Source organism: Schistocerca serialis, chromosome 6 (genome assembly GCF_023864345.2).
Source record: "Schistocerca serialis cubense isolate TAMUIC-IGC-003099 chromosome 6, iqSchSeri2.2, whole genome shotgun sequence".
Taxonomy (NCBI): Eukaryota; Metazoa; Arthropoda; class Insecta; order Orthoptera; family Acrididae; genus Schistocerca; species Schistocerca serialis.
Genome location: NC_064643.1, coordinates 101,877,568 through 101,902,892, shown reverse-complemented (window position 1 = coordinate 101,902,892; position 25,325 = coordinate 101,877,568). Strand labels below are relative to the sequence as shown.

The 25,325-nt window shown below is 44.2% G+C and overlaps 1 protein-coding gene and 1 non-coding gene across 2 annotated transcripts in view; one reads left to right on the top strand and one right to left on the bottom strand.

Annotated features, from left to right (window-relative positions):
• Positions 1 to 359: 359 nt before the first annotated feature.
• LOC126484661 (uncharacterized) overlaps positions 360 to 25,325 on the bottom strand; it is a 103,806-nt gene continuing 78,840 nt past the window's right edge. Inside the window, exons 3-4 of the mRNA XM_050108253.1 lie at positions 14,189 to 14,421; positions 360 to 507 (exon numbers count right to left, since the gene is read on the bottom strand). Of these exons, the coding sequence (XP_049964210.1) occupies positions 360 to 507; positions 14,189 to 14,421 (381 nt within the window). The remainder of the gene's footprint in view (positions 508 to 14,188; positions 14,422 to 25,325) is intronic.
• Positions 18,196 to 18,270, top strand: Trnas-cga (transfer RNA serine (anticodon CGA)). The gene has a single exon. It is a non-coding gene; the product is annotated as a tRNA-Ser (tRNA).

The following is a 25,325-nucleotide window of genomic DNA, read 5'->3' as shown; positions in this document are numbered from 1 at the left end:
TCTCAATGGGACACAGAATACAAGTGAAACGTAATATAACAAGACCAAGACAGATTTCCACTCCCAACACTCTAGAATTGAGCTAGTGCTGCATCTGTAATAACCTCGATATCGATAGTATCATGAATTATGCTCCTTCTTCCTTCCTTCCGACAAGACAATAAACTTAGACTGACGAGCGTGTATGTGCGCCACATTTTAATGGAATACACCTTGTATTAAGTTCAGATCCAGGGCAAAGCAGTTGCCTGTTTCTTGCTCTAAGCGCAAGGACAATGATTTCTGTTTCTGTAAGTACGTGTTGTTCTGCGACGCACGAAGAGAAGAGAAGACGACACTGTGGCGAGGTGCTGGCCGCTTCACACCCGCGCCGAGGCGAGTAGCCTGCTGCCGCCCGCGCCGGCAGGTGGCTGCGGGTTGGGCCGCTCCTCGACGACGGCGGCGTACGGCAGGTCCGGCTGGTGGGCGCGCCCGCCGCCGGCCGTGGGTTCGAGCCCCGCGCCGGCCCTGGGCCGCGGGGTGGCCGGCGGCCGCTAGGCGCTGCCCTGCGTCGGCCTGCTGGACGAGCGGCTGCCCTTGCCGGACTTGTTCCTGCTCGGCCTGCGGCGGCAGCAGCAGCCAGCCACGTGCAAGGCAAAGCGCGTGTTACAAAGCATTTTCACTTGCAAAAACCACAAAGCTGCTAAAATGATTCACTGTTCCACAACTAATTTCGACAATGTCTCCCTGTCTGGTACAAGTGGACTTAATACTAGGATCATTCAATAAGTAATAAGTTTTTTTCTCGGCCAGCTTCAGTTGAAAAAATGTAGAATTTACTGTGGAACATCGTGGGATATCCCGCTTCAGCCCTTATGGTTTCGTGATGTTCCGATAGGAGCCTTCAAAATGACATCTGTTACGGAGGTGCGTTGCAAGCTGTGAGCTGTCATTCCGTTTATTTTGGCGGAAAACCAGAACATTCCAAATGTTCATAGACGCTTGCAGAATGTCTACGGAGGCACAGCAGTGAACAAAAGCACAGCGAGGCGTTGCGCGAGGCGTCTGCCATCATCGGAACAAAGGTGTGCAAACATATCTGATCCTCCACCTACCGGCCGGCCACTCACAGCAGTGACTCCTGCAATGTTTGAACGTGCTTACACTCTCATTCGAAATGATCGTCGGAACACAATGGAACACCACCTTTCACAACTGGACGTCTCTATTAGTAGTTCAAAATGGTCCAAATGGCTCTGAGCACGATGGGACTTAACATCTGAGGTCATCAGTCCCCTAGAACTTAGAACTACTTAAACACAACTAACCTAAGGACATCACATACATTCATGCCCGAGGCAGGATTCGAACCTGCGACTGTAGCGGTCGCGCAGTTCCAGACTGAAGCGCCTAGAACCGCTCGGCCACAACGGCCGGCTCTCTTAGTAGTGTTGACACACTCGTCCGCCGGCCGCGGTGGTCTAGCGGTTCAGGCGCTCAGTCCGGAATCGCACGACTACTACGGTCGCAGGTTCGAATCCTGCCTCGGGCATGGATGTGTGTGATGTCTTTAGGTTAGTTAGGTTTAAGTAGTTCTAATTCTAGGGGACTGATGACCACAGATGTTAAGTCCCATAGTGCTCAGAGCCATTTTGAACCACACTCGTCCATCAGTTGGGGTACTCAGTGCATGGCCGTTGTGTTCCTCGGCGCCTAACAAAAGGCCATAAAGAACAACGAAGGACCATCTGGACGGAACTGCTTGCACGTTACGAGGCTGATGGTGACAATTTTTTGTCGAACGTCGTGACAGGCTATGAAACATGGCTTCATCATTTAGAACTGGAATCAAAACGGCAATCCATGGGGTAGAGTATTGAATGGAGATTATGGTGAGAAATAGGATTTTGTAGCCAAAACAGCGGGGAATAACATGGTGTATTTGAATCTTGAAAAAAATGAACTTGCTTTCAGAAAAAAGTATTGCATTACTTATTGAATGTCCTTCATACATAGTAAGAGATACAACTTCATGACGAAAGAGATTTATGTAATACAGTAAACACACCACATAATTAAAGACCTTACTTTCAAATTTTGAGCCGGCCGAGGTGGCCGAGCGGTTAAGGCGCTATAGTGTGGAACCGCGCGACCGCTACGGTCGCAGGTTAGAATCTTGCCTCGGGCATGGATGTGTGTGATGTCCTTAGGTTTAAGTAGTTCTAATTTCTAGGGGACTGATGATCTTAGAAGTTTAGTCCTATAGTGTTCAGAGCCACCTGAACCACTTCAGATTTTGAAATGGTGTGTATTACATGTCTATAATTTTAAAATATCCGTATATAATGCCGTTAAAGTAAGTGGGCCTGTAAATACACTCACGATGTACAACAAAACTATTACCAAGAACAATTGCACACCAGTAACAATTGCAATTCAGTCCATATAACTGGATTACGGCTTAAAATTATCCAGCTCAAACCACAGCTGAAATAGGGTCCTTACTCAGTCAACGTAATGCGAGATAGGTTATGTTTAACTACCAATGTATGAGGCGAGCAGCATTAAAGTTACATAAACAGCACTGACTATTTTAGTCAATATTGTATATAATTTTAACGTACATTATATCGGAGCAGAAATCAGGTGGATGACATATAGCGGTGTTCTAGAGACTATGTGTGACTAGTCAGTTTGGAAGCAGTTCCAGCTACCATGCCTTATAGGCGAAACATAAATTCATATTACAATTAATGTAACGAATACAGACGACATTCTTACTACATGGAAGTCGTTATGGCAACCCTAATATTACCCAAGGATTTTAGCAGTGACCAAGAAACCACAGCATCTTTTTAGATAATATATTTTAATATTTACCAAATAAATTAAATAACCAGGTCTGTCAGACAATGGCATACTATAGAAAGTTATTCCAGAACAAAGAAATATTTTGGCAGTTTTGTGGTGGCTATATATAAAAATGTCTTTCATACAAGCTGTAGAATACAACTTGAAAAATATTTTATGCAGGCTATAACATTAACAAGTTAATATAAGAATTTGATCCAACACCAGTAAAACCATTATTACTAATTCTAGGAGCATATCCTGCCGATTAATTGTCAAGAAGGAAAATGCATGTTTGTAGTAGCGGAAAAGAGGCACTGAGGCTGTTCCGGCATAACCACAAACCACGACGACAAGAGCGGCCTCTACAGGAAGAGAATACAAGGAGCCGCTGCTGCCGGCCTCGGCGGCACAGTACTAGCACAGAAATAGGAGAGCACTACGACAGCAGTTGTTAGTGATCCGTATCCACTGTTGTATGGACATAGTATATACAGAAAGACGCTGACTGTTTGCCTGTCGCCCATCGCTTGCGACACGTTCTTGTAATACAAAGTTTTGTCTATCTTCTTCATTGTAATAAAACTATTAATGTGATTCGCTTGAATTGTTGTATAGCATTCCGAGAACGCAGCATCCCTTAGGCACCCTATACGAGACGAGTGGACAGGACCCCACAGAGACAGTGACATCACTGGGCACCAAATCACCGTTAAAGTTCAATTAACGTCCTGGAGAGCAAAGACGTGTACACAACAGACAGACTGGGAGTCTAAGGAACTGGTCACGAAATTTACGAATAAATTCCAGACATTCGTGAAAGAAAACTGTAGTATATGACCCCACGTAGAGGCACGATCCATTTCCTAACCGGAAATCCTTTCTTCCTTGCCAAAAGACAATCAGATAGATGTGAATGTAGAGAACTCAGTATACGACATTATGTTGTCTTATTACAGCTTTCTCTAACACGAGGGAAAACAATGATGTAGATATGGGTCTTTGCTTTGAAGTAATAACCCAGATTCCTGAGTAATTAGAAATAACGTTCCCAAACGAATATCACAGAGACAACTACTAAGGTTCAGTGCACAAAGGGTTGCAAATAGAGGCAGCGTCAACCACTTCTCAGACTAACTCAGTTGTATTTTCTGATATCAGCAAATACAATTACTGTGACTACTTGGCCAACTAAATTGGTAACGTGGCCACGGTGGTAGCATCTACGTATGAGGGATTTGTGACGTCACAGGTATGTAGCTGAGGTTATCTGAATCACTTGTTTGTAATCGCTGCGTTTATTGCATTTATGGTGGAAATCTCATTCGTTAAGACTGAGATACATGGGTCAGAATATTATTTAGTGTCCATTCCAAGTACCTCGAAATTGTTTTATGCCCACTTATGGGGGAACTATGATAACGGTCCTAAGGTTAACGCTTTTACATTCCCGTCTGATGAAGGTTTAAGATGAAAATGAATCTCGGTAATTCACAGGAAAGGCTGAGTTAACACTGAACAATCTGTCATGAGTAACTGCACATTTATCTTATTAATAAATCATTATTTTTGATAACAAAATGTACCAAAATAGAAAACTCTAACCATTAACTAAAACAAAGCATTATTAACCACTTCCTATACCGTACTCTTAGTTTTCTTTGTTTAGTTTGCATCAAAACTCTAACACTAAGATGTGTGTTTGTTTTTAGGTATGTGATTTGCATTTTAATACAGACAACATTTTGTGCAGTAACACTATGTATGACCAAAGAACTGGTACGGTCTTTATGGCACCTTTGGGCAGTCTGTATTTAAAGAAAGGTGGATGAAAATCTGTTCACTACTTAGGAGAAAATACTTATCAATTTTTAAAAAATGAATTGCGCATCGAGTTCGTTACGATGTTGATAAAAGGTCCAGTATGAGTTTATGATACACACACTAAGACAAGTACAGTACAAAGAATTTCCAGGTTACTCTTTTACTTATCTCCATATTTGCACCAAGGCTGCCTGGATGCCCTACGTATTTGTTTGCACAGCAGATTTCTAGCCTAGAAGATTCAAAGACTCTTCGAGACTATTTATAAAACAGTGCATTCGAGACAGTCATACAGCAGAGTGTGGCGTAGAATGCATAAACGATTGAGACGATTTCATTAAGAAGAATTTAAAAGTAAATTGTGGAAAGATTCCATCAGAGGTTCTTGGAAAATATAATATAAAAGCCAGTATGGAGTTATGGGATTCCATCATTAATACTCTAGACATCAACTAACAGATAGAAAATAGTAACCACAAACTGAAAGTTTACCGGAAAGACTCCTTTGCTGACACATTCCTCTCTACACGAAAGCTTACGAACATGCAGCATTCCAGAACATGTTCCACTTTCTCCTGTCCGTTCCCATTTCCTAAGAAGACAGTAGTAGTGCAGCTATACCGGCACGAGCCCAGGGCCAAGGTGTAAAGGCAAACCGGACTAAAAGCTAAGGGCAACTGGTACAGCATAGAAGGAACTCCATATAACAGAAAAATGTGAACTGTTTGCAATATGGTAGCACTTCGATACTTAGGTTCCTATATCCAGATTAAACTGAACGGCAAAATGTGTAGCATTGTGTATTTTTAATAATATGACAGTTGTTAGTTTTCACCACATAGGCTGAAGAAAGGAACATAAAACTGGAAGAGTATTGCTACATTTATAAAAGCAATAGGTCAGTGATGAGCTGTTGTTGATGTTCAAATACTGCCTAAAGATGAAGGGCTAGGGGGTGTTTCCCAGGAGCCTGTCACTGTCACTTCACAACATAGTCTAAATTTTTTGAAAAACTTTCTGTCATGGTTGCCTTCATGGCATGATTTCACTGATGGAAAGGAGCCGACCAGAGAAACATACTCCGCTCTGAAACACAGTACTGCTGCCTTAATTGATTCAAGCAATTAGTGGCTTTTTGAGATAACGAAAATATATTTGCATCGTCGAAAAGTACAAACCAGAGAGTTTAGAGGACAGGTTTGGGAAACACTGCCAACTAAATGGAGGAAATTACCACAGGTCTTTAAGACAGGTGTTTGAAATAGGGAAATATTAAGGTCACTGCTGTTGTACTAAAGTCTAAAGCATTTGGTGGTGCACTTATATGGACTTCTTGTTGAATCCCAAACTTAAAAGATGCAGTTGCACCAGAGCCCTTATATGCAGTAGCAGATGATAACGATGTTGATAAAACAGAGGACTACTACATCTGGCCATTACTCCACTGTATGTCAGTCTATTGTTCACACCAGATACTTAAAAAAACTTGTAGAGGTAGGGATGTAAATGTGGAAGCGTGTGGGTAATGTGGAAACGTCTAGTGTCTGGCCTGCAGAGTGCTGCATTCTATTAGGGCAGCCAGAAATTGTTACAATAGTTCACATTTGTCACGGTAGAAGGTTAGCAGTCAGATGAGCAACAGACGCCGTGACAAAGATGCAATTTACGTTCGCGCGTTTTCTAAACCTTTTTCGAGGTAAGTTTTGGTATTAGATTTATCTACATATTTTGTAGTTATCTTTTCTTTACGTCTAATAGCTTACAAAGGAAGGTGTGTAGAAGGTTTTAGCAGCCGTTTGTCAACCTTAAATGGATAGTTGCTTAATATAATCTACCGAAATTTAAAATGGCCCTTGTGCAGGTAATGTGGAAGCATACATACGATGGCATTGTGGGAACGTTTCCACAATACCAACATCAAATACATTACTTATAATACGTTTTTCGTCTGTTTCTAGATGCCGCGAAAGCTGACTGATCGGAAACCAAGAGCTATTGTGAAGAAGTGGGGTGCTAAAAACATGATTAAGGCTATAATAGCCTTAAGGGAAAAGCAGGTGGGGTTAAGAAGAACAGTAGAAGCTTTCAGTGTACCTCAGACGACACTTCAAAAGTTTGTGCATAGTGATATGTCACCTGAAGAATGTGTTTCTTTGAGACTTGGACGTAAACCTGTACTACCTGATGCTACTGAGAAACAGTTGGTACAGTATCTCATTGAAATGGATACTGGCTTCTATGGCCTTATCAGATTTGATGTCAAGACAAAGGCACATCAGCTAGCAGAAAGAAATAATCATCCTTTTACTTCAAATTCTGCTGGTAGAGCTTGGTTTGACCTTTTTCTTAGGCGACACAGAAATAAATTCACAATCCCTATGGGGACCTCATTCTCGAGAGCAAACGGGTTCAACAAACAAGCTGTAGACAAGTTTTTTGATATTTTGGAAGCTGAGTACAGTAAACACTCCTTAAGTTATCTGAGGATTCAGATGAAGAGCCCAATGCACCAACTGTCTCTTCAGGCGAGTCAGATTTGAATCTCCCAGTTGGGAAAGAAAAACCTACTGAATAAGATGCCAATTGTATTTTTTGTGGAGGCGCATTTTCTAAAGTCGTTCGGGGAGAATTGTGGATTAAGTGTGTAGTGTGTGAGGAATGGAGTCACTCTCTGTGTGCCAGAAATGAAGGAGATATTTACATATGCGATTTTTGCAAATGAACTTCACTTATGAAGCATTTTTATATTACAGTTGCGTTTAAAAATATTTTTGTGTAGCTTAAATTTAACATAAAATACAATAGTATCTAAAATTTTTAATACTTTTCGTTTGAAGTAGTCAGTTTCCCACAAATTTAAGGCGTTTCCACATCACCCGCACTTCTTGAAAAATTAATGAGTAGTTGTGCAAGTAGAAATTGTTTTTTAATTTTTAATATATTTAGGTTTTGTGTTTCATAATATTACATCCATTGCTAAAACATTATGAATTAGCTTTGGCTAATTTTTGTAGCTGAAAGAGAAGTAAACATTTCTTCTAAACAACAAAAACAAACTGGGTTTCCACATTTACACCCCTACCTGCGGAGGCGCGCCAACTTGCATAAAAAAGATCCCACCCGCACATCCATGTTGTTGAAGTGTTGGAATGATGTTGGTGCACAAAAGACACCCATAGTGTTTATCACGAACGGTAACAGGATCCGCAGGACTCATCTCGTCGAAAAAATACGGCCCAACGATATGCGATGCCGACAACTCGTACCACAGTCACCTTTGCAAAAAGAAGTGGTACCGATTGCTGTGCATGCGGATTTTCCGTTGCCCATATTCTGCAATTCTGCGTATTGACATGTCCTTGGAGATAGACTTATTGTAAAGACTTTCTCACCGAGATAGACTTCGTCTGTCTACAGAATGTCCTATGGCCATTCAATGTCCACTTCTAAGTGAGCACGAAATTCCAGAGAGAACTTTTGTCTTGCTCGCAGTTCCGCAGGAAGCAACTTCCAAAGGGTGGTGTTTTTAATGTGGATAGCAATGTAGGATGTTTCGTAGGATTTTATGCACCGTGCTTGCAGGCGTGTCAAGCGCGTGAGTCGGAGACACACACACATGCGAGGAATAAGGTTCTCCAGAACACACTGTCTTCTTGTCTCCTTTTGCGGGCAATACGAGAGCAAAAGGCATACAGCACGCTTAGACAACACACCAATAAGGAGGAAAAAGATTGTGCACAACTAAATGCATTAACAAAACAGTATTTCAAAACAACACATGAAGAGTACCTGCGGACACAACGTAACAGACATTCCTACAAAATATACAACGAAACAACTATCTATAGAGGGTGGACAGCGACACTCACAGTAACAACAAAAATAGTGACACTGAATAGGAACAGGAGGAAGACGAGTTGTAACAGTAAATAAGAAAGATATAACATGCGAAAATCCACTGGCAAACTGTACATATCGGTCAAATAACATTAAAGATAGCGAGCACTAGAGTAAATGTATTGTACGGTCCTGGCGACCTAGCCAAGAAAGCTCCCAGTGCTGTACACGAATGAGTATCTAATGTTACTGCACAGGATTAGCAATACCATTTCTCTAGTACTAATTAGAAACTATTTTGTTGTGACTGGCGGTCAACAGCTCGAAGAAATCATTCCGAGGAATTCACCGCCAGTCAAAATCGGTGATAGTACTAACAAATCTCTCCTCTGTCCAATCATGTTTTTACACTCCTCTTACAACAACGAAATTTTATTTACACTCCTGGAAATGGAAAAAAGAACACATTGACACCGGTGTGTCAGACCCACCATACTTGCTCCGGACACTGCGAGAGGGCTGTACAAGCAATGATCACACGCACGGCACAGCGGACACACCAGGAACCGCGGTGTTGGCCGTCGAATGGCGCTAGCTGCGCAGCATTTGTGCACCGCCGCCGTCAGTGTCAGCCAGTTTCCCGTGGCATACGGAGCTCCATCGCAGTCTTTAACACTGGTAACATGCCGCGACAGCGTGGACTTGAACCGTATGTGCAGTTGACGGACTTTGAGCGAGGGCGTATAGTGGGCATGCGGGAGGCCGGGTGGACGTACCGCCGAATTGCTCAACACGTGGGGCGTGAGGTCTCAACAGTACATCGATGTTGTCGCCAGTGGTCGGCGGAAGGTGCACGTGCCCGTCGACCTGGGACCGGACCGCAGCGACGCACGGATGCACGCCAAGACCGTAGGATCCTACGCAGTGCTGTAGGGGACCGCACCGCCACTTCCCAGCAAATTAGGGACACTGTTGCTCCTGGGGTATCGGCGAGGGCCATTCGCAACCGTCTCCATGAAGCTGGGCTACGGTCCCGCACACCGTTAGGCCGTCTTCCGCTCACGCCCCAACATCGTGCAGCCCGCCTTCAGTGGTGTCGCGACAGGCGTGAATGGAGGGACGAATGGAGACGTGTCGTCTTCAGCTATGAGAGTCGCTTCTGCCTTGGTGCGAATGATGGTCGTATGCGTGTTTGGCGCCGTGCAGGTGAGCGCCACAATCAGGACTGCATACGACCGAGGCACACAGGGCCAACACCCAGCATCATGGTGTGGGGAGCGATCTCCTACACTGGCCGTACACCACTGGTGATCGTCGAGGGGACACTGAATAGTGCATGGTACATCCAAACCGTCATCGAACCCATCGTTCTACCATTCCTAGACCGGCAAGGGAACTTGCTGTTCCAACAGGACAATGCACGTCCGCATGTATCCCGTGCCACCCAACGTGCTCTAGAAGGTGTAAGTCAACTACCCTGGCCAGCAAGATCTCCGGATCTGTCCCCCACTGAGCATGTTTGGGACTGGATGAAGCGTCGTCTCACGCGGTCTGCACGTCCAGCACGAACGCTGGTCCAACTGAGGCGCCAGGTGGAAATGGCATGGCAAGCCGTTCCACAGGACTACATCCAGCATCTCTACGATCGTCTCCATGGGAGAATAGCAGCCTGCATTGCTGCGAAAGGTAGATATACACTGTACTAGTGCCGACATTGTGCATGCTCTGTTGCCTGTGTCTATGTGCCTGTGGTTCTGTCAGTGTGATCATGTGATGTATTTGACCCCAGGAATGTGTCAATAAAGTTTCCCCTTCCTGGGACAATGAATTCACGGTGTTCTTATTTCAATTTCCAGGAGTGTATATTGCAGCCTCATATTAGTGTTATTTGAAAAAAGTATTATTCTTTTTCAAATGTTGTAGGTAAAAAACAAAATAAAAAAGAACTGCAAGAAAGATGACAAACGAAAGCAGTAAGATGTACGATCTGCTTTAAAAGGTCAGTTAAGAGATCTTTAAATTTGCAATAAAATAAATAAATAAAAAATGACCAATTTTCGGGCAATTCCCGGTGCACAGCATGTTTGCACGCTACAGCTCGACTACTCCTGCAATCCGGGGCCACATCTTCGACAGACATCGGGTCAAATGCTTTCCTCCCTCTTCCACATTCCAATTCAAAAGAAGCTGTCTTCTCGTATTTTGTAAAGATTTTGTTGAGAAGCTTAGCACACGTCGGGCCAATGCCTTTTTTTCATACCCTTGAGTGTACGGATCTTCTCGAGGGCTACTGGCGATCAGTCATCCATTCTTGTAAAAGAGCTTTACCAGCAACGAGCGATCCTTGTCAGAGACAGTCATGTAGGGAATTTCGGACTCAAACTGAGAAACAGCCGTGTATCGTGCGTATGAGGGTGTACATATTCTGCCTCTAATATCGCCATATACAGGGTGAAGAAAAATTCGAGCACTCGGACTTCGCTGCGCGATCCCTCACATACCAACAATTCAAATATGTCTCTCGCAGAATTTCGTCCTGAGCACATTTCGGGCAGTAAATGTACGTTAAAGATTTGAAATCTGGAAGCAATGTAATCACATGTACGGTCACTATCTCTTTTAGCGCATAGCACCAACGCTGTGCAGTTGGAGCAATTAATAGCGTTTTGGGTTAGCATTGTGCGTGGTACGGTATCTAGCGTCTTAATCTTCGTACAGTGGTTGCAGTGCGCCTTCTATAAAACATTTGCTGTTACCTATTACGAACACAGAAATGGGAGTACAATCGTTTTCACTCGTCAGCTTGTAAAGCAGCCTTTTGCACATCATGGACAGGAATTGTTTCGCACCACTGCATCTACTAGGTACCAAACTTGTTTAGTGTATAATCTCCCATAATAGCCCAACCGGTTAATATCAACTACTATTCTTGCGACGTTCAGGTCCATTACATTTCGTTAGGGCCTTACGTCACCAGCAGGGCTAGTAACGCGCTTTGCAATTAATTTCTATTGGCCCATTGGGGGAGGGTACACAGAGAGCAGGTTTGGAATCTATTAGATATAGTGGAGCGAAACAATTCGCGTCCACGACGTGCAAAAAGCTTCTTTAAAAGCTGACCAATGAAAACGATTGTACTTCCGCTTCTATGTTTGTCGTACGTAACTGCAAATGTTTTGTAAAAGACCTACTGTAATCGCTGTATGACAACTAAGACGCCAGGTACCTTACCACACAGACTACATTTCGCAGATAAAAACAAATACGCCTCGAGCCAGACTCGAACCCTCGATCTGCTGCATGCTACCGTAAAACGATAGCGACTGCACACCAACTGCACAGCACTGCTGCAGTCTGCTGATAGTGGTGGTTACCCAATATGTAATTACAGTGTTGGCAGATTTCCAATCTTTAACGTCCATTTACTGCCCGAAATATGCGCCAGACGAAATTTTCCGAGATACATTTTTGTACTGCTAATATGTGAGAGGTCAAAGTAGAGAATATATAAAATGTAGACTGGCAATGGCAAGGAAAGCTTTCCTGAAGAAGAGAAATTTGTTAACATCGGCCGGCCGGAGTGGCAGAGCGGTTCTAGGCGCTACAGTCTGCAACCGCGCGACCACTACGGTCGCAGGTTCGAATCCTGCCTCGGGATGAATGTGTGCAATGTCCTTAGGTTAGTTAGGTTTAAGTAGTTCTAAGTTCTAGGGGACTGATGACCTCAGAAGTTAAGTCCCATAGTGCTCAGAGCCATTTTAACTAGGTTTTTTTATTTTTTTTATTTATTTATTTTTTTATTTTTTTTATTTTTTGTTAACATCGAATATAGATTTGTCAGGAAGTCGTTTCTGAAAGTATTTGTGTGGAGTGTAGCCATGTATGGAAGTGAAACATGGACGATAAATAGTTTGGACAAGAAGAGAATAGAAGCTATCGAAATGTGGTGCTACAGAAGAATGCTGAAGATTAGATGGGTATATCACACAACTAATGAGGAGGTATTGAATAGAATTGGGGAGAACAGGAGTTTGTGGCACAACTTGACTATAAGAAGGGATCAGTTGGTAGGACATGTTCTGAGGCATCAAGGGATCACCAATTTAATACTTGAGGGCAGCGTGGAGGGTAAAAATCATAGAGGGAGACCAAGAGATGAATACACTAAGCAGATTCAGAAGGACGTAGGTTGCAGTAAGTACGGGGAGATGAAGAAGCTTGCACAGGATAGAGTAGCATGGAGAGCTGCATCAAACCAGTCTCAAGACTGAAGACCACAACAACAACAACAACATGTAATCACATGTACGGTAACTACCTCTGCCAGCACATAGTACCAGTGCAGTTGGAGCAATTGATAGCGTTTTAGGTTAGCATTATGCGTGCTACGGTATCTAGTGTCTTAATCGTCATACAGCGCTTACAGTGGGCCTTCTATAATACATTTGCAGTTACGTATTACGAACACAGAAATGGAAGTACAACCGTCTTCACTCGGCAGCTTGTAAAGAAGCCAATTGCACGTGATGGAGACGAATTGTTTCGCATCACTGCATCTACTAGGTTCCAAACATGTTTTGTGTATACTCTGCCATAATGGCCCGATCGGTTAATATCAACTACTATTCTTGCGACGTTCAGGTCCATTACATTTCCTTACGTCCCCAGTAGGGCTAGTAACGCGCTTTGCAATTAATTTCGATGGGCCCGTTGGGGGAGGGTACACAGAGAACAGGTTTGTAATCTAATAGGCACGAAACAATTCGCGTCCACGACGTGCAAAAGGCTTCGTTAAAAGCTGACCAATGAAAACGATTGTAGTTCCATTTCTGTGATCGTAGTACGTTCCTGGAATGTTTTGTAGAAGACTCACTGTAAAATGCTGTACGACGACTACGACGTCAGGTATCTTACCATGCAGACTACGTGCAGCAGACAAGAAGACGCCTCCACCCAGACTCGAACCCTCGATCTCTTGCTTCCCCGAAACGCTAGCGACTCCATCAACTGCCCAGCATTGCTGCTACATGCTGACAGAGGCAGTTACCGTAAATGTGATTACATTATTGCCAGATTTCGAATCTTCAACTTCCGTTTACTGCCCGAAATATCCCTAAGACGCAATTTTCTGAGAGACATTTTTGTACTGCTAATATGTGAGGAACTACGCTGCGAAGTACGAATGCACGAATTTTCCTCCCCCCTTCAAATTTTTGTTAATTTTTTTTCCATGACTTTTCTCCCTACGTGAACAAAATGCTGTTCCAGTCTGACGACATTCGGAGCAGTGGATCTCTTTTTACAGTGTTTTGAAACTGGGAGTTTAAATATGAATATGCTGTATAAGCAGCATCGTGATACGCCCAGCACGGCGATCTCCAGCAACTTACCAATGTTTCTCAGTACTACACAGAGCTGTAAGTCACCCTGTATTAGTCAAATTTTCGTTATTTTTTTCTTTCATGACGGTTCCCCGCACGTGAATAAAATGCTCTTCCAATCTCACGACATTGTGAGAAGTGGATCTCCTTTTACAGTGTTTTGAAACTGGGACTTTAATGATGAGCACCCTGCATGAGCAGCATCGTGACACGCCCAGTTGGGCGGCCTCCGGCAACTTGGCCATGTTTCCCAGCACTACACAGAGCTGTGGGTAAGGTGACTGAGGGGGGACGAGTGGTGAGGTGAGGGTGGGCACCTGGCGCGCTGCTGCGGGTCGCCGCCTTCCGCGGCGTCGAAGTCTGCGCCGGGCGCGCTCTGGCGGCGGCCCCACGACGGCTCGGGCTGCGTCCAGATGTAGCCGGTGCCGGTCATCGTGCAGAAGGCGTTGTAGTAGCGGCCCGGGCTGCGGCAGAACGACCACACGGGGCACTTGCAGCGGAACAGCGTCTGGAACTCCTCCTTGCAGACCTCGTTCCACCAGCACGTCCGCTGCAACACCCACGCACCACACCGCTCTGTCACACGCCAGCGTCCGAAACAGTGTCTGGTAAACATCATCAAAGGTACGGACTCCTGACCGTAGCCATAGAAGCGGGAACGACGTCGCGGTAAATCAAAGATATACGGTGTATCCGATTTATCTTTACCACTCCAAATAACGTCTTGTCCAGAAGCCAAGCCAGCCGGTGTGGCCGAGCGGTTCTAGGCGCTTCAGTCTGGAACCGCGCGACCGCTACGGTCGCAGATTCGAATCCGATACTAAAATGTAGACTTTCGCGGCCGGAAATATCATGTCCATTATAATTATCCGATACGTGGATGACACGTTTGTGCTGTGGAGACATGGTAGGGAGGAACTAATCCGGTTCCACGAACATCTGAACAGTATAAACTCGGGAATTCAGTTTACAGTGGAGGACGAGGTAGACGGCAAATTACATTTCCTCGATGTGGTTGTTTTTAGAAAAGAAAATGGTAGTTTGGGCTACTCAGTATACCGCAAACCCACGCACACGGACCGTTATTTACACCGGGATTCGAACCACCACCCACAACAGAAGCGGGGTGTTATCAAGACGTTAGCGGACAGAGCTAGAAATATTTGTGAACCTGAGTTGCTCGACGCTGAGATGGAACATCTCCACAATGCACTAACGATGAACGGATATTCGTCCGCCGAAATAAAACGTACGTTGAGGCAGCCACGCAGAAATCATACTGACGTACAGGCTACTGCAAAATCTAAGGTTTTCCTGCCGTTTCTTAAAAATGTAACAGAAACAATAGGGAGGATCTTGACGAAGCGGAATATTACCGTAATTTACAAGCCCACCAGCAAGATACAGGAATACCTTAAGCCTACCAAGGACGCTCGCAAACCATTGGAAAAAGCTGGAGTGTATAGGATCCCATGCAGCTGTGGAGATGTTTATGTGGGTACCACTAAAAGAACAGTTTCTAAACGTTTGTAAGAGCACAAGGGAAATTGTAGAAGAGGAGAAACGGAACGATCTGCTGTTGCGGAGCATGCTTTCTAGCCAGGGAACCACAATATTCGTTTCGAGGAGACGCAAGTACTAGCTGCCACAAGGCGATATTACGAAAGGCTCTACAGGGAGGCAATCGAAATCGCTAAACACCCAAATAATTTCAACCGAAAGGAGGAGGGCATGAAATTAAACGGTAAATGGATGCCGGTGTTAAAGAAGATGTGTACCACCCGTCCACTACTGGGTGATGGCAACGGCGATCGACGGCGACGGACAGCGGCCAATTGCACTGACGTTTTCAAAACACGTGACGTCACGCCGCGGCGTCGGAGCGCGCGGACACTGAATTTAGCGGCAGTCAGTAGCGAGCCAGTGGGTGTGTTGGACCTTCCATCGAGATACGGACCCACTTGAAGATGTCTCCCGCAGTCGAAGACGAAACGTTGGAAATTGACACAGAATTCATCAACCGACCACGGCATAACAGCCCGGATAATTATAATGGACATGAGATTCAAATCCTGCCTCGGGCATGGATGTGTGTATTGTCCTTAGGTTAGTTAGGTTTAAGTAGTTCTAAGTTCTAGGGGACTGTGACCTCAGATGTTAAGTCTCATAGTCCTCAGAGTCATTTGAACCATCCAGAAACCAAATGGTAATGCCGCTTGGCTATGGCCGACCCGTCGGGTAGACTGTTCACCTGGTGCAAGTCTTTCGAGTTGACGCCACTTCCATGGGGATGAAATAACGATGATAAGGACAATACAACACCCAGTCCCTGAGTGGAGAAAATCTCCGACCCAGCCGGGAATCGAACACAGGCCGTTAGATATGACATTCCTTCGCGCTGACTACGCAGCTACCAGGGGCGGACAGAAGCCAAATGAAAACTGTGTGAACTAAATACTATACTGAAGCGCCAAAGAAACTGGTATAGGCTTGTGCAATCAAAAACGGAGATATACGAGGGTTATTCGGAAAGTAAGGAACGATCGGTCGCGAAATGGAAACCACAGTGAAAATCCGATGAAGTTTTGCACAGGTGTGTTGGGCAGTGTCTCTAGTATGCCCGTCGTTCTTTTTAGTTCTGAGCAACCAGGAAGCATATAAATATACCCAGAACATTAGTGTCTGCCGCCAAGTACGAGGGCCTGGTGAGAAATTTTGCCTGAAGCTATGCAGCCAACATTACATAACTGTCGTGCGTTTTCTTCTTCAAGACAGTTCTCAGCCGCATTCTGCCGGGGCAATGAAGATGCTTCTGCACCGTTTTCAGTTGGAAATGTTTTTCCCACAATACAGCCCGCAACTGTCTCCCTCTGAGTTTCATCTCTGCTCACATGAACAGCTGGCTATGAAGACAACATTTTGGCACTGACAACGAGCTGTAGGCCAGCACAGAGAATTGGCGGAAAGCACTGGCAGCTGCCTTCTATAACGAGGGTATCGGAAAGTTGCTACAACACTACGACAAACATCTAAGTCGGATAGCCGGCTCTGAAGATAAGGAGCTGGAAGTTGTATCTAACTGTTGTAAATAAAAAAGTTTTGATTTTCACTGTAGTTTCCATTTCGCGAACTATCGCTCCTTACTTTCCGAATAGCCCTCATATAAACAGGCAGAATACGGCGCAGCGGTCGGTAACGCCTTAAGACAGCACGTGTCTGGCGCAGTTGGTAGATGGGTTACTGCTCCTACAATGACAGGTTATAAAGGCACATTTGCATGCCGAGCGTGAGTTTCCGCGGAAACGCGAAATATTAATTAAATAAATAATCAGTGACAAATAAATAAAGCCTATGGCACACAACTGCAGCGCTGTGTCGCTGATAAAACAAAAGCACAATTACGTTACTCTTATGTTTGATTAAGAAAGAGAGAGCTCTGGTAGAAGTGGTGCGAGAAGCACGTATTTTATTTTATTGTCTGGCACACCGCCATATTTCATGTTATAGAAGAATACTGCGAGTTGCAACCACACTAGGCACTCGATTCTGTAGAGAATTTATATTTATAAAAGTAAGTAGGATTATGAACTGTAGGCTTATTCATTGAATATATCTGATTTAACTAACTGTGTAACTTTTTTATGTTTAGTAGACAATCACCTCTGTACGACGTATTGGCATGGCTGGCAAATTATTGTAATATTGAGATTTAGATTATGAGTCCGCACCTACCGCAGCAGTCTTTGGAAACGATTTAATTACGAAGTCCGATTATTCAGTTTTATTTCATGGTCAACTACGAGTAACATTGCCTTTACGAAAAAGCCATTGTCAAGCGTCTGATAACGAATAATTAAACGTCCATGTTCCAGATAAGCAAAATATTAATTACAATTGCAATCACAATCACCATCATACAGATAGAATAATTAACATATTTAAAATAATAACATTTTTTTATTTATTTTATTTATTTTATATTGATCAAGATTTAAGTGAGTTCAAACTTAGTGTTACAGTCGGCGCACGAGCGATGGGACACAGCATCTCCGAATAGTGGGGATTTTCCCGTACGACCATTTCACAAGTGTACCGTGAATATCAGGAATCGGGTAAAAGAATGAGATTTTCACTCTGCAGCGCATTGTGCGCTGATACGAAACTTCCTTGCAGATTAAAACTATGTGCCGGACCGAGACTCAAACTCGGGACCTTTGCCTTTCACGGGCAAGTTCTCTACCAACTGAGCTACCCAAGCACGACCTTGGGAGGTAGGAGACGAGGTACTGGCAGAAGTAAAGCTGTGAGGACGGGGCGTGAGTCGTGCTTGGGTAGCTCAGTTGGTAGAGCACTTGCCCGCGAAAGGCAAAGGTCCCGAGTTCGAGTCTCGGCCCGGCACACAGTTTTAATCTGCCAGGAAGTTTCAATCTGGTAGCTGCGGCCGGAAAAAGATCCTAGAAGAACGGAACCATCCACGACTGAATAGAATTGTTGAACGTGGCAGAGGTGCAATTATTTCGCAAATTGTTGCAGATTTCAATGCTGGGCCATCAACAAGTGTCAACGTGTGAACCATTCAACGAAACATTATCGATATGGGCTTTCAGAGCCAAAGACCCACTCGTGTGCCCTTGATGACTGCACGACACAAAGCTTTACGCCTTTCCTGGGCCCGTCAACACCGACATTGGACTGTCGTTGACTGGAACATTTCCTCTGATAGGACGAGTCTCGTTCGAATTGTGTCGAAAGAATGGACGTGTACGGCTATGGAGAAAACGTGATGAATCCATGGACCCTGCATGTCATCAGGGGACTGTTCAAGCTGGTGGAGGCTCTGTAATGGTGTGGGGCGTGTGTAGTTGGAGTGGTATGTGACCCCTAATACGTCTACACACGACTTTGGCACCTGCATCCGTTCATGTCCACTGCGAATTCCGACGGACTTGGACAATTCCGGCAGGACGATGCGGCACCTCACACGTCCTGAATCGCTGCAGAGTGGATGCAGGAGCCCTCTTGTGAGTTTAAACACCTCCGGTGACCACCAGACTCCTCAGACAAACATTATTGAGCATATCTGGGATGCCTTCCAACGTGCTGTTCAGAAGAGATCTCCATCGTCGTACTCTTACCTGTTTATGGACATCCCTGCAGTATTCATGGTGTCAGTTCCCTCCAGTAGTACTTCAGACATGTCGAGTCCATGCCACGTCGTGTTGAGGCACTTCTGCGTGCTCGTGGGGGACCCTACCCGATATTAGGCAGTTCCTTTGGCTCTTCAGTGTATATTGCAGTACCTCTGTTGTTAAGAATAACGATGCTGTGTTCCGTCGGACATTACTGCAGTGACTACGACCGTTATGAAATAAATGAAGTGTACTCGCAGTTGCAAATATGAACTATATAAGGGAATGACAACAATGAAAACCGCGCGGGGTAGCCGTGCAGTCGCAGGCGGCTTGACACAGTCCACGCCTCTCTCCCCCCTCGGAGGCTCGAGTCCTCCCTCGTGCATGGCTGTGTGCGTTGTCCTTAGCGTAAGTTAGATTAAGTAGTGTGTAAGCCTAGGGACCGATGACCTCAGCAGTTTAGTCCCGCCGGGCGGGGTGGCCGAGTGGTTCTAGGCGCTTCAGTCTGGAACGGCGCGACCGCTACGGTCGCAGGTTCGAATCCTGCCTCGGGCATGGATGTGTGTGATGTCCGTAGGTTAGTTAGGTTTAAGCAGTTCTAAGTTATAGGGAACTGATGACCTCCGATGTTAAGTCCCATAATGCTCAGAGCCATTTGAAGCATTTGAGTTTGGTCCCGTAGGAACTTACGACAAATTTCCAGTTTCCAACAATGAAAATTTGTGCCGAACTGCGACTCGAATTCGAATTTCCATTTTATGCAAGAGGCTGCCGTACTTGTTTTGGCTATTCGTGCACTGTCAAGGCGACTGTTCGCGATCGAGTACCGCTCCGGCACAAACTTTCATTGTCGTCATTCCCTTACACTGCTAATGGTAGTTCGCATTCGCAACTGCAGCATAATGGCTTTAGCCGATGCACGATGCAGTGCTTGTGCATGCATGTCAGAAGGAACGGTGTGTCGTTCTTCTTAATAACACAGACACTACAATATTATACTTATCTGCCGATACCAGTAGGCGACTTTCCGTTAACATGTCCTCCCCTGTACGGGAATTACAAAATATGTATACGAGTAAAGGGTGAGGCGCAGGAACAACGACATATGGAAGTTTGGATCTGGCCGTGAGCCGCGCACGAGTAGCCGAAGCTGTTACGGCGACTGCTCGCCTAAACCGGGAAATCTGAGTTCGAATCCCGGACCGGCACAGATTCTCGTTGTCGTCATTCCCGTACACAACTGGTCGCTGTTCGTATTAGCAACTCTGAATACAATTCATCCATCGAGTAAAAGCTACCATGGAGATGTTAATCAGCATGATTGTCTTTCTGGTAACTTCGTTCGTTACGATGGTATGAACAGCGGTATGTCTTTTTTTAAATAGCAGCCTATATTTTTCATTCGTTAATCCACTTCCTCTCCTCAAGACCTGTTCAAAAACGTACCGGAGTGTAGTATTTACTTAACTACGACTTTAAAAAGTAGCACAAAATAGACTGTATGAGCACGTGCAGTACCCGGGATAACGTAACTCAACCACTTGCTGGAGTTAACAGTAAACAAATGGAAACACAAGGGAAACGGACACTGGTCATTCAGTCAACCAGCTACACTCGAAGATATGTGTGAGTAGAACGTACAGCAACGAAAAGAAGGTAGAAATGCTACTCATCTATGGCGAAAGTAAGTTAGCAGAACTGAAACAGCAACAACCTTTTTCTTTATTTACATGTAGCACAATACTGGAGTACTTCTAAACACGCTGGGACAGTAACGGCAGTCCATGATTAAACTTGGACCATCATTACTTTTATTGCGGTTAAAGTTAGATGAAATGTCAATCGGGCCGAGGAACTCCACAGATAACAATACTCTGAATAGAGTCCTCTTTCAGTCGCATTCTACACATTATACTCGTCAGGCGACACATTACCTAAATCTAAAATAAACCTGAAGATGGAGCGATAGAAATAATCACTTTTATGCGCCACGGTGGTCCCAAAACTTCATCCCTCTAAATTTTTGACTGTGGGGATGGTTGAAAGGCAAAGTCTACAAAGAAAAAGTAAATAAAAAAGATTAACTGTTAGGATTACAATGACTTCATTTAATTCTTTTGGTCCATGTGGGAGCATAGAGCATTTCCCTCCGTTCCACCCAGGTCTTGCAAAATCTCCTTCTTACCCTTCCACCGTCCTCTTCCACGTACATCTAGACCTATCTGTTGTAAGGTGTCAGGCAAAACCAACACCTTCCATGAAAACCCCGACATGATAAGCAAATTCAGTAGTATGTCACATAGCTCCGAATAAATCGTGACATTAAATTAACCAAAGTAATACGAGTAACGAGTGAGCAAATGGAATACCACAGACTAACACAAGAATGCCTAAATGCATGTCATACCTTCCTACCGTGAGACAGGCGCAGTTCCGAGGGGAGAAACGAGAACAGAAGCCGAGAGCAGAACCGTGTTAAGCTAGAAGGCCCTACGATAAGGGACGGACACCCACGTCGCCAGCTAACCGCTAGGACCATCCCCAGCCCATGTTAAAGGCTAGAGCCCTCCAGAAGAACAGTATAGATCTTACGATAACACTAAAAGGGCCACCCCAGCCGCGAGTTTTAGCGTGAGACTTTTTCGCGTCTGTGTTACGTTGCAAACTTTAAAAACATTGCCCCACCACGAAAAGTATAACGTTTCTCATTGAGTAGACAAAATTTTTGTAGGCGGAGCTTAAGGTTAACATTGAGACCCTGATTGGTCAGATGAAAACACAGCCATATAGTGTTTTTAAACCAACTTCGGTAAATTGTAGTAAGGAGAAGTTAGGGGAGAGTTGATTCCGAGACGGCGAGGTGAGCGGAGCTGTGCTGTCCGCCGCCCCCTGACGAACACCGACAAGGTAATGAACGCACGCTATGCCTCATAACAGCGCATAAAGCTTCACTCAGAATTGCAGAAGTCTCATCTGTTACACCCCCTTTTTGCGTAATACTAGTGTCGATCGTCAATTAAATCTCATGGTGTTCACATTTGCCACTTGAAGTAAAAATCTGAAACGCGATGATTTTTCTGTTATATAGTTATTGACAAGCCACATCAGCCACTGTAATTTACGACAAGTTAGATAAGTAATTAAAGATAATTGAGGGTCACTGTAGACCATTTTGATAGTTTTCTCTTTTGTGAAACTTAATTTAAACCCAGATTATAGATGTGATATGGCATAGGTCATCCTTCGATCCATTGTAGAACTTGGAAACCCATTCAGGGAATATTCGTTCACATTTTTGCTGGACGCAGTTGGTTTTTACCATCCTGTATTAAAACATTTCCTTTTATTAATAGTGTAATTTATAAACAATGTTTTGTGAGTAGAATAAAATTTCCAATGGTAAACTTAACTGCTTTTTCGACGTTATTTTACCAGCTAACTAAAAATAGGAAAGCCTTGAACCCCTTCCACTAAATTTAGTTGGTATTAAGATTCTTTTACAGGGAGTGCAGTGGAAAAAAATGGCTCTGAGCACTAAGGGACTTAACATCTATGGTCATCAGTCCCCTAGAACTTACAACTATTTAAACCTAACTAACCTAAGGACAGCACTCAACACCCAGCCATCACGAGGCAGAGAAAATCCCTGACCCCGCCGGGAATCGAACCCGGGAACCCGGGCGTGGGAAGCGAGAACGCACGACCACGAGATGCGGGCCGGAGCGCAGTGGAGCTGACGCTCAAATCATTATGTATTTGGTTATATCATCGCTAGTTTCACTGAACTCTTTTGAACTCTACATGTCATGTGTGGTCTGACGTCTCCTTACCAGCAACAGGTCCCAGGTTCAAACTAGTCAATTCCCTAAAAAACACTCAGAGCGTCGTTGCGCGAAAGTGGTAGGGAGACACGATATAGAACAAACAGACACCACGCAGAATGTTAGAAAATGGCGACCCTTCTAGGACGGTAAAATACCATGATTGAAGGTCGACCACATGCCTAACTAGGTCAGAAAATTATCCTGTTAAAAAATTTTCGTAATAAAAAATTTTTTTTGAAAGGCATAAATAGTTGAAAACAGTAGCTGCAGCGATAGTTAGTGAGACATTCTAGCAGAGACAATAGCATAATTAAGTAATGAATTTTAAAAATTGTTAGAATTAAGTTTTCTCCTCAATGCAAGCGCACAGGTGGCGGATACATCGTTGACAAGTTGGTTCTGACCCAACAAGTAAGTGAATGGATTGTCAGTCTTGGGTATAATAAGTGTCAAGTCGCCTGACCAAAAAGTTTATGAAGCGCGTGAGATCGTATGAGCGCAAGTGGACTCGAAGTAGGGCGCGTGAATTGCTTTTAAAACAGAAAATAAGGGATTCGGAAAGATTAGCAATGGCAGATCGAGACCTTGACCGAATTGAGGTAGAGACCCAGCATGAAAATGGACAGACAATAAGGGACAGTACAACAGACGATGCAGTATCGCGAGAAATAGGACTTATAACGCACCATAACGAGGATAATGTACGTCAAGGCATAGAAAACTTAAGTCAGCATACGACAGAGGAGCAGGAAAGTAGAGAGACAGTCGATGAGGATTCTAACTTGCGTCTTGAATACGTAGAACGCATAGTACAAGTAATCAGAGCTCCCTCACCACAGAGTACAAGGAATGGGAGCAGAAACGTGTCGCAGCACAGTTCAATGCAATCCGATGCGAACCAACACTTGGGCGAAAACACAGAGCGTAGGACGTCGGAAGAAAACGCAATAGGACCCACCAATCTGGCAGAATTATTACAACAAATTACGGAAACCATTACAAGGCAAAATAAAGACATAGCGAACCAAATTCAAATTCAGAATGCAGAAACGACGAGACAAATGCGTGCGATTAAAGAACAAAAGAAAAAAATTCAGTTACACCTTAGTCATATTGAAGACGAGGCAAAAGAATCTCGAGAAGTGATAGGAAACTTAATAACAGGTCACAATCAATTGAGAACAGACATTGACAAGGTACAAGCGGACGTACAAACATTGCGTAATGACATTCAGGACGAGATCAAAACATTACGTAACAACACCCAAGGAGATGTCAAGAAACTAGAGAAACAGATAAACGAAATTACTAGACAAGCAGCAGGTACAGCGCGTGAAATTGTTGAAAACAGAGTGTTACACAAACGTATCACAAAAGCAGCGCTGAAAAGATATGATAACCGCATGGTCAAAATAGAAGCGCAAACGAAGCGACAATTTTAGAAATTGCGAACAGAGTTGTTGCAAACCATCGAAGAGCGTAGTGAACAGGATCGAACAAGCACAGAGTCTGCGACCACATCCGTATCTGTAACAGCACCGGACAAACAAGCAATTAACGAAGATATTACTCATTTGCGATTCCAATCACAGGCGGAAAGTAACATACGTGAAATCAGACAGCCTGCACAGCAACAAACACGTTTCGAAATTCTTGATGAACAAACGTCATCACAAACACATGCGGAACCACAAATGTATGTTTCAAGACAGTTTGGATCGTGCAATGAAGCAGCAAGGTTAGCCAGACAAGATACCGAACCAATACCTGACAATGGAAAGCCAGGTCGCGAAGAGTACAGTGCAATGCATTCAGCTACACGTTCACAACCGATAGAATAAAATTATTGCGTACCACTCCAACGATACTACGCAAGGGTAGGCGAAAGTTACAGTGGACAATATCCAATGGATCTACCACAACCGGAAAGAACGACGGGAGAAATGATCAGAAACAAAAGTGGCGAAGAATCGCGAATTTCATATGGAACTATGACGAAGTACGACAACGATCATTTCCTCACAGTCAGAAAATTTCAACACTTTCGAGAAGGAAACTCATTACATCCACGAACTTTTATTGATCAATTCCGAGTAGGATTACCAGAACACTGGACGCTAGCACACAAATTAGACTTTATATGTGCACACACGTCAGGAACAGTCGCAGAAACCATGCAGAATGTTGCAGCGGCATGCCGATCGTACGAAGATTTCAGGGAGAAGTTTCTCTCACGATATTGGTCCAGCGAAGCACAGAACAGAGTGGAGTACGAATTATTACAGAACCCATATTTTGAAAATTCAGGAGAGAAGAGTCCCGTGAAATTTTTCGAATTAATGGCAAAGAAAAATCAATGCTTAGATGTACCATACAGTGACGGAGAGCTGATTAAATCATGCGCGATGAAGTTACCATTGAAATACCAGCAATCATTAGTAGGTCGCGGAGGCAATGACGTCGAAGCATTTAAAGGTATTCTAAGGGAACTAGCGTTC